This window comes from Phoenix dactylifera, chromosome 9 (assembly GCF_009389715.1).
Source record: "Phoenix dactylifera cultivar Barhee BC4 chromosome 9, palm_55x_up_171113_PBpolish2nd_filt_p, whole genome shotgun sequence".
In the NCBI taxonomy this organism is placed as follows: domain Eukaryota; kingdom Viridiplantae; phylum Streptophyta; class Magnoliopsida; order Arecales; family Arecaceae; genus Phoenix; species Phoenix dactylifera.
Window position 1 is genome coordinate 10335083 of NC_052400.1, and position 10220 is coordinate 10345302.

Here is a 10220-nt window from a genome sequence, read left to right on the forward strand (position 1 = left end):
TTAGGCATGCAAAGGAGTCATGGGAGCATCCATGTCGCTCCTCCTTTGAGAGATGTGCGACAACGATAACCTCGTTTCATGTCAAAAGTAAAAAGTAAAAAAAAAAAAAAAGTCATTTGAAGCTTCGAGTGCACAGGTCGACATATCAGAGTCACAATGGCTCTCTTACAATGACAACCATATTTTGCAGGCCCCTCTCTTACAGATGGCTCTTAATGGGCTTTTGGAACCTTATTCCCAACAACCCTATAGTTTGTAAGGATGCCATTAAATGGGTCTTTGGATTCGTTTCCTTTCACTGTTAGAGTTAATGTACGTCCTGGCAAGACCTGCCCTAGAGTACAATCCATTGAGCAAGAAGAGGACAAAAATCACCATGCTGTTAGAACTGACCTCTAATTTCCCGGTACAGAGTGATCATCAAAGGGATAAAGAAGGTTTGCCCGACTTGAGCTGATAAAGGAATAGTCAGCATAAAGAATCCACAAGTAGTCAATTTGGGTGGAAAAAGAAATCCGCCATATCGGAAGGCAAGGGTTTCAGATCATGACCATGCGCATGACTGAAGTGGTCCTCCGCCATCATTGGCTCTTTTGGCTTCACTCATCAGCAGAATCATCACTCTTTTTATTTAGAGCCTGAGGGTGTTGATTCCAAAGGACTGCCAAGGTGATAGCTAGCAGGCCAGCAGGATTTGGAGGTATCAACACACACAGAGAGAGAGAGAGAGAGAGAGAGAGAGAGAGAGAGAGAGAGAGAGAATCGATGATGATGAAGTACTGGTGGCTACGACTGATGATGTACAGGAAATGCGCCTCCTTCACTGCATCGCCGTCGGCTGAACCCGTGGAGGTGGAAGAAGCCAACCGGGAGGTGGTCGGCAGGAAGCCCAGAGGATGGCAATGCATGCCTTACGTCATAGGTCTCTCTCTCACACTCTCTCCCTCCTCCTTTCTCTCTCTCTCTCTCTCTCTCTCTCTCTCTCTCTCGTGATTATATCTCAGTCGTTAATTTCCTATAGATTGAGCCTAAGCTTGGTGAGCCTATTTCTAACAGCGTGATACTCTTAGACCAAGCAAGTTTAGATCGAGGTAGGATGGAGTTTAATGCAAACACATGCAGTTCAAGCTCAAAATTAACTACTGCCTTGTACAGTGAATAGAACCCGTCAACCGTACGTTAAAACAGTCAAAGGATCTTAATGTAAGCTGTTGATTGGTTGATTTCAAGAATTCCTTGTAAATATGTATCCAAAAATTATATATGTGTGTGTGTGTGTGTATCCAAACCTTGGTGAACCATGATATACACAGGTTTGACGTGAAACTGATTTTGATCCTAAAGGGCAAGATCAAGCTTGGCACATCTTCGACTTTACCAATTAAGCTGAACATGACCTGTGGGTGAAGTTCACATGATCTTCATATAGTTTTGGGTTAGATGTTAATAAGTTTGCGATTTTTTTTTTTTAAAAAAAAATTCTTACTTCTAGTTTCTTTTGGCTTTAAATCCCATAGCATCCCATCCTTTTCTTTGAAAAAAGCAAAAAAAGTACAAAATAAATTGAAAAAAATTGTATAAGCAGTTTAGATTAGTAGAACTTGGAGATTTTTTATAATTCTATATTGAACTTGGTTTGTCTAAGATCTAATGAGCTTATCGCAGGTGGCTGGTCTGCGAACCCGAGTAGATTATGAGCCTGAGTCTCTTGGGAGATTTGTAGAGTTGTAATATTTTCGATCCTGTACACGAAGAGTTTAATGCCTTTTACACTTATATTTTGTTAAAAAAAAAAATTGTTTTGGGGCTCTTGCATATGTATGCTTTTTTTCCTCTGCAGGGAATGAAGCATGTGAGAAGGTGGCAACAATTGGGCTAACAGCAAATCTGACGGTATACCTGGTAAGCCATTTCAACATGGAGCAGGTGGAGGCAGCAAACTTGACAAACATCTTCTTTGGGACAACCAACTTTGCACCACTGATAGGTGCCTTCATTTCTGATGCTTATTGGGGGAGATTCCGAACCCTAGCCTATGGCTGTTTTGCATCTCTCTTGGTAAGAACTCGCCAAATCTTGTCATGAGTAGTAGCTTGAATTCGACTTGGTTAATTGTGAGTTGAACTCAAAACTATTTACAGATGACCAGATCAGAGGTTCCAATTCTTGTTCTTGTTCTTCTTTTTCTTTTGTTAGTTTATTTTTCATTTTTCTTGATATACAAATGTACACATGTTTTCAGCTAATCTTAGGCCCCATTTGGGGAAGCTTTTGGAGGTAAAAAAGTACTTTCTGACCCTCCAAAAGTACTATTAGATAAAATAAGAGTATTTGGTAAAAATTTTAGAAAGCTGTTTTAGCTTTCTCAAAAAGCTAAAAACAGCTTTTTGAAAAAAGCACCATTTTGAAGCTTTCCGAAAAATCAGTTTTAGGCCCGGTCGGAAAGCTATTTTTTTGACCAAAATACCCATGATAAATTATAATAATTACACAAAACGTCTCTTTAATAATTGTTTAACCAATTTTATCACACAACTAAAAATTTGTTATACTATGAGAAATTAATTTACGCTAATAATTATAATATTTTTATATTTTTATTGTATTATACTATAAATATAATATAATATTATGTTATATCATAATACATTGATATGTTGTGTTAAATAATTTAATATTATATTAAATTATTATTCTATAGTATACAATATTACATTACTATATTATAATAATATTATATTACTCTATTATAATAATATCATATTACATTACACTAATATTATACTATATTATATATTCATGTATTAATATATATTATATTTTATTATGCTCTGTTGCATAATATAATGTAATGTCTTTTAAAATTATTTTGTCATACTAAAAGTACTTTGTTAGTTTGTTTACCAAATATATATTAAAGTGGTACAACACTTTAAAAATGTAGTTACTAAACAACAAACAATTTTTTATAAAAGTTCCACTTCAGAAAATTCTACTTTCAAAAGCTCTACTGCCAACAACTCCCCCAAACGGAGCCTTAGTAGTTAGAATATTAAGCTAATCTTTGTAGTTTAATCAATATTTATATATACACATTCACATATACATTCATCTACATATGTGCATGTACATTAAGCCTCACAATAACATACTATTTTTCCTAAGCAACATTGTTTAGTAGCTGATGAGAGTATGTGAAGACAAATAATGCATCCAAACCAGGTAACTGGTATCCAACACTTGGTATCTTCACTGAGTCAACCTGTTGGCATCCTCATCCAATTATCCCATTTGACACACCGATATGACAACTAGCATCTAAGTAGTCTTATATTATTAGCTAGTTGGCACCCTCCCTCTCTTTTGATATATATCAAGTACAAATCCTAGAGGTGGTTCTCCTACAGAATTTCTCAAAAAAAAAAAAGAAAAAGAAGAAGAATGAATTGTATGTTATAGGCTAATTCATGTTTACAGATATATGAGATTTCTAATCTATATTACTTTTGATGGCTTATGCTTTGAAATAGCAGCATGTAGCAAAATTTATGAATAGAAATTCTTATCTCCTTATGGCTAATTATGTTCAGGGAATGCTGGCCTTGACTCTCTCTGCTTCAATTCCACAACTGCAAAGACAAAGTTGTAGCCAATTGGCCCACCAAGTAGGGCAATGCATGAGGCCATCCAAAGCAAAACTGAGCATCTTGTTCATCTCCTTGAGCTTCTTAGTTCTTGGCGCCGGGGGTATACGGCCATGCAGCTTGCCCTTCGGTGTCGATCAATTCGACCAGACATCAGAGCAAGGGTTAAGGGGCATCAATAGTTACTTCAATTGGTACTATGGCACCACTACTGCTGCCTTTATGATCTCTGTGACTGTTGTTGTTTATATCCAAAATAGCATCAGCTGGTCCATTGGCTTTGGCATACCAACAGTCCTCATGCTCCTCTCAATAATTTTGTTCTTTATGGGCACTAGATTATATGTCTATGTGCCCCCTGAGGGGAGTGTCTTCTCTGGAATTGCTCGAGTTTTTGTTGCCTCATTCAAGAAGCGAAAACTTGAGCTCCCATTTCCTGATGATGCTCAGCAGCAAGAATCAGTGCTATATAACCCTCCTACTCCAAGTGCCCGAATCATGAAGCTTCCGCTAAGTTTGCAATTCAGGTAACTCTATGTCCCTCCACTCATCCTAGTGAGCATTAAATAAGCTTAAGTCTAAAATCAATGCTATATAGCTTTCATAGTAGAAGTCACTAGTGAGAATAAGGTAGCTCCCATCTTCCTCCTCACTCGTCCTTTACTAATCCCAAATAAAGTCTTAATCTCTTCCATCATGCTTTCACTGGAGATCTTCAAGGCACAATAATTAGATTTGAAGAAAAAAAATCTTATTCTCATCTCTTATTCCGGTATTACATAAATAAAATATACTAATACGAATCATCGGTATGGAAACATATATACATCTTGTATGACTATGCTAACATGTGGTGTTTTTCTACTAGCCAACACCCAATAGGTTTCATGTCTAATAGGCAAGAGCCTATCAACTCTGATTAGCAGAAAAATCCATGACATTTAGCTGAGTTCGATGGGCCTTTTACTTTTCAATTTTTTTCTCCCTTTAAATCAAGAAACTATGTATGGTCCCTTAAATTGATGCATTAATTCCTGCATTCTCTTCTTCTTAAATAACCATATTTTATAGTATAAACTTTGAGAATGCCTCTATATAGTTATCCATGCAACTATTGCTATTACGATAACATAGGCGCTAAAATTACATGCACAAAAAGAAGGGGACACACTCTGATGCATGACATCCAATGCATTATGTAAGTAAATTGTTGATCTAACCACAATAAAATTCTTGCCCTTTTCTTTTTTCTTATTAGATAGGAGTCATATTATAGTCCACACGAAAAGGTGGACACCATGTTTTACAATATCATAAAGACATTGCTAGTACATCATGTTTTCTAACATTATATGATTCATATAAAAATATGGGAAAACTCATAGGGTGAGTCACTGATTAGGAGCCCAACCTAGTAGACCTACTAGATGGTGGGAGTCTCACAAGATTTTTCAGTTACATACACAGAGGATTCTGTCTATTTTACTCTAAATGCTATAGACATTAAAAATAACTACAGTTGCTAATAAACATAAATAACAACAATGATACTACAAACCTCTGACATAGTATTTTTTCGCACTTCTTCTTTTTCAATAAATCTTTAATCGAGTTCTAAGTTCTATAATGACCTCATAAAACTCTAACGAACCTCATTCTAAATTCTCAGCCTGGCAGATTCAATCTCATTTGAAATCCCAACAATACTCACAAATCTTCAATTAAATTTAATCAAACCATTCAAAAGTGCCAAAAAAAAGCCTTAAAAGTTCAATCTGGACCATATTAATCTCATGTAAAAAAATTGAATAAGAAATGTCGATCTATGGAAAATATGAGCTTAAATATGTGTCGATAAAATTCAACAAAAGCATGATAAATACCTAACTCTTATCACATATGAAGTCATAAATAAAGAAACACACTTGTGTATTGATCAACAATATAAATTTATATTATCAATCTAATGAGGAGAGAAATGGTGTTGTTCGGTAATGTTATCCATCATCAGGTTCCTTAACAAAGCTGCAGTTAAATGCGATGGCGAGATAAAACCAGATGGTACAATAAATTCATGGAGGCTTTGCAGTATCCAGCAGATTGAGGAGGTAAAATGCTTAATGCGTATCGTGCCAATATGGTTTTCTGGCATCATATGCTTTGTGGCAATGGCTCAGCAGTGGACTTTCTTAGTGTTACAAGCCATGAAGATGGACAGACACCTTGGTTCACATTTCCAAATTCCTCCAGGATCTGTTGTCACCATCAATTTGCTTGCTCTAGCCTTGTTCCTCCCTATCTATGACAAGGTTTTTGTCCCCATGGCTAGAAGAATCACAAAAATTGAGACCGGGATCACCCTTCTCCAAAGACAAGGAATTGGACTGGTCATCTCTAGCTTATCCATGGTGGTTGCAGCCTTGGTGGAACGTAAAAGAAGAGACTTAGCTTTGTCTCATGGCAGGGCTATGCAAATGTCGGTCCTGTGGCTTTCGCCGCAGCTTATTTTAACTGCCATTGCGGAGGGCTTCAATGCAGTAGGACAAGTGGAGTTTTACAACAGGCAATTCCCTGAACACATGCAAACCTTAGCAGGTTCTCTATTCTTCTGCAGCCTGGCTGGGGCTAACTATTTGAGCAGCTTTTTAGTGAGCGTCGTCAAGAAAATCACCGGCGGCGGCGGTCGGGCAAGCTGGCTGGACAACAACATTAATATCGGTAGAGTGGATTACTACTACTATGTCATAGCTATCATGGGAGTGGTGAATGTGCTTTATTTCCTTGTGTGTGCCCATTACTACCGTTACAAGGGCTTGTCATCCGTAAAAGAATAAATCTTTGGGACATGGGTATGGTCTATATATATGAGAGGGGAGTTGAAGCATTATTTAGAAAATGGCAGAAGTTAGTGATGAAAGGATGTAGAGGTGTTTGTAATGATGATGATACAATATGCAACTAAAGCTTCATTGAAGTTAAAACTTTCTGAGCAATCCAATAACAATATGCAGGGAATTTCATGGATTCAATGTGTGATGGAGCAGTGACATAAAATTATTTGAGGAAAAAGCCAGGTCCAAGGAGAAATATTCTGAAGTTTGCCAAGAAAGGGTCAGACCAGATATGATCTCGCTCTAAGAAGAGAATCGTAATAGAGGGCTGCAAGTGCTTCATGTGGGTCAGATATATTGCTCCAATAGCAGCTATGTAATCTATTGAGAATATATCATTTTAAAGTGGAAAAATGGTAGTCCAATGAGCTATGCATGTGACATGAATGCACCATACATACATTACAGCATTCCATAAAAGAATATCAGTAAAAAAAAAAAAACCCAAAAAGATACAAAGAAAATAATCTTTGGCTACTGCATCATTTCCATACCAGTAGCATGTGGAAAGTCTACAAGACACAACAAAATCTAGGTTGAATCGAACTCGTAGAATCTGATAAAAGATTCTACTGAAAAAAAAACTGATAAAAGATAATTCAAGGTATTAACAGAAAATAAAAATTTAGAAGTAGAGGCATATTTCGCTTTAATGTTTAAAAATTACTCACAAATGCTTTTCACTGTTGTGGATAAGAATTTTTAAACCATTGTAGTGACATTTGTCATTCCAAATAGTTCCTTGACTTCAGCTTTCTCCTTGGCAGCTGTATAAGTGGTGAATACAGAAGCAGCTTAAAGTTGTTTTGCTGATTGTAGAGTCAAAACTTTTTAATTAGTGGATTCATCTACCGGGGAAGTCAAGAACTATAACTGGTCTTCCACGGAACTTGCAAGAGCAGAGCCTTAATAATGCCTGCAAAACAGAATTAATTCAGAACTTTACCACCACATCGATTGATTTGTTTGTACATACAGTGGGTTTCTTCAACAAAGCCAACCCACTGAACTACAGGCAACATATATTTTTACCTTTCCATCCATGGCATCTTTGGCTTCAAGACGGTTAGCTTCATGTTCTGTGGAAGAATTGACAACCCAAAGCCTCTTGACCTTCCACAGTTCTTGTCATTGTCCTAACCGAGCAAAAGAGGATAATTTTTGTCACTTTTAGCTTAAAATCTGAAAGATGAAGTATATGCAGTTCAAGTGTAAGCAAAATGAAACAAATAGTGATGGATACATTTTAGAGATGCTATACATATGCTAAAAAGTTTGATGCCAGAAAGAAAGAAAGCTCAATTAATCTGTTCAGTTTCAAGCTATTTATGAGCACCGACAAGTTCAATGCATGCGCGCATCATCCATGCTTTCTACTCTTATCCCCAGTTTCTTGGCGGTCAATGTGAGGATATATGCGATCGAATTTTACTTATGAAGATGAACAAAGAAAATGGTGAAGAGGGACCTTACTGGAGGTTACAAATGAAACTAAAGCACCATGGTTAAGATCCAAAGTGAGGCAGGCTCACTCAAATGATGAGGCTGTTGAAGATTTGATGGTCCTTTGATCACAAACCATATTTTTGTTTAAGATTTAATGCTCCTAGATTAACAAAATCTTGACTAATGCTTTAGGGGTGAAGTTGCATGTGGTTACACCTTAAAGCATAACTTCCCTAATAATGACAACAAAAGAAAGAGGCTCATGGCCAGACATGTTGAAGTATGTGCTCTTCTGCTCTTCTGAGATAATCCTCAGATCTACACTATATGTACTTGTCATTTTATCACTCTCTTTTCCTTTCTTTTTGCCCTTTGGGCCAGTCTGACCTGAAACAATCCGAACCAACTTGATATTTGGGTCGAGTTGAGTAGACATGTGTTGAACTTGGGTCATGGTTGAGTTAAAAATCACCAAGACTGCTGCTTCACCCACCAAACTTGGTGAGTTTGCAGATATTAAATTACTTGCAGAGATGCTGGGGACACCACTGGCTGAAACATCCATAAATCGATGGTATTGTTTTGTTAGATCTGATAGCAATTGAGAATGGATTGATTGATCTAGGCTAGGAAAAATAGCTTTCAGAAATTATGCTGAGAATCCCTTGCTGCAATTGCTGCGGTGCTTCTGAATGGGAAATTCAGATGGCCAAGAAGACTACCAGATGATGTTTCGCGCTATTATAGTTTGATTATGGGAGGGGAACTGATCTGCAGACTAGTTTGCAGACCATCCTAGAGTGCAGAAACCCAGTTCATATACTAAGGTTGTCAAAAGCAAAAGACGCCCTCAAGACGACATGTTCGCTTTATCACCTGAGGAGCTAGGTGCCAAAAAGCCTTCACCTAAAAAAAGCTAGACATTAATTTAAGAAAAGTTTGATAAATGCATTAGAAATAAATGCTATATGTATCTGAAAACAATACAAGCGTTGTAAGATCAGTTATTCCTGTTAGGGGTTGGCGAGGTGTCTGCTGAATTCTTGCACTTGCCTTAATTCTAACTTGTTTTTTGACAGTTAATTTATCTGTGCAATAAGTTATGCCGAGATCGATCGCACTTTGGCTGGCACAATTCAGCAAACAGAAATGCCACATACATATCGTGCAATTATAACTAGACCCCACGGAAAAAGACCTCATAGGAGGCCCTTTTTGGTCCAAAATTTCCTAAAATCTTTGCCCATTGCATATCCACTAGTCCTTCTTTGCTTATCCAATATTATTCTGTGAGGTAATATAATGACAGTCTTACACATCTACTGATTGCTTTGTAGCATGGCTACTCATGTCTTCAGGTCTTGACACCACCTGCAAGCTCTGCATGCAGAACTTGCATGATAGATCCATTTGCATCATTTTAGGAAGTTGACAGTTGATGTTTATGATTCATTATAAATTCGAACCAAATGATGTTTTCTCCCCTCAATCAATAACATGCCATTATTTGCTGGCTATTCTTGCTTGATGACTTGTCATAATATTTGATACTAAAGCATAACAATCTTTCTTATTCATGCTCCAAGTTATTTGCCAGTTGGTCACACCAACCACTGACCAACTTCTGTTTTTTTTTTCAAGCTGAGGTTTAACGGATTGATTCCTCATAAAATCTCGAACCCGAATTTTCCATCATTAAATTCTCGCTAATCATTCTTTCTGATGGCTTTTAGGTTATATTGTCTATCCCGAGGAAATTATACCCTACACCGTATGCACCACGTCAGCAGTGCACCACAAGAACAAACTGAGAGGTAGCAATTGAAGACAAGCGCAGGATGAATGGGAGGGACCCCCAGGGATTGAGATGCATGATCGGCGCGGTGCACGTGGTGCAAGGTATAATTTTTCCTATCCTCTAATATTGTTGAGTTGTAGCTTATTAATGTATAATTTTTGCATGCCTTTTCATTTTTTTTGGGCAAAACGGCATTTCATATTGCTCTTAAATGAGTACATCCAGCTACATCAGCAGAAAAAAAATAAAACAGAGCATCAGGAACATCAGTATCTCTAGTCCAAATAAACTCTCTAAAATGCCGAACAACAAAGGAGGCAATCCAATCAGTCGCTCTGTTTGCCTCCCGATACACATGTGCTGCATGAAAGGAATCTATCTCCCTAACCAATCTGTGGGTCTTCCGAATCAGTGGGTGGCCATCCCCCAATCTATCCACTC

The 10220-nt window shown here is 37.3% G+C and overlaps 1 protein-coding gene across 1 annotated transcript; it reads left to right on the forward strand.

Annotated features, from left to right (window-relative positions):
• Positions 1-454: 454 nt before the first annotated feature.
• Positions 455-6889, forward strand: LOC103705759 (protein NRT1/ PTR FAMILY 2.13-like). The gene is made up of 4 exons (XM_039129987.1): positions 455-922; positions 1841-2058; positions 3591-4171; positions 5656-6889. Exons 1-4 carry the CDS (start codon positions 766-768, stop codon positions 6476-6478), a joined length of 1779 nt encoding a protein of 592 aa, XP_038985915.1. The 5' UTR covers positions 455-765; the 3' UTR covers positions 6479-6889.
• The last annotated feature ends 3331 nt before the right edge of the window (positions 6890-10220 follow it).

Excerpts from the sequence above, each read along its gene's own strand:
- LOC103705759 (XM_039129987.1), top strand. The coding sequence starts at position 766 with ATGATGATGAAGTACTGGTGGCTACGACTGATGATGTACAGGAAATGC. Across the intron at positions 2,059-3,590 it reads GCTGTTTTGCATCTCTCTTG|GGAATGCTGGCCTTGACTCT; the intron begins GTAAGAACTCGC and ends AATTATGTTCAG. Across the intron at positions 4,172-5,655 it reads CCGCTAAGTTTGCAATTCAG|GTTCCTTAACAAAGCTGCAG; the intron begins GTAACTCTATGT and ends ATCCATCATCAG.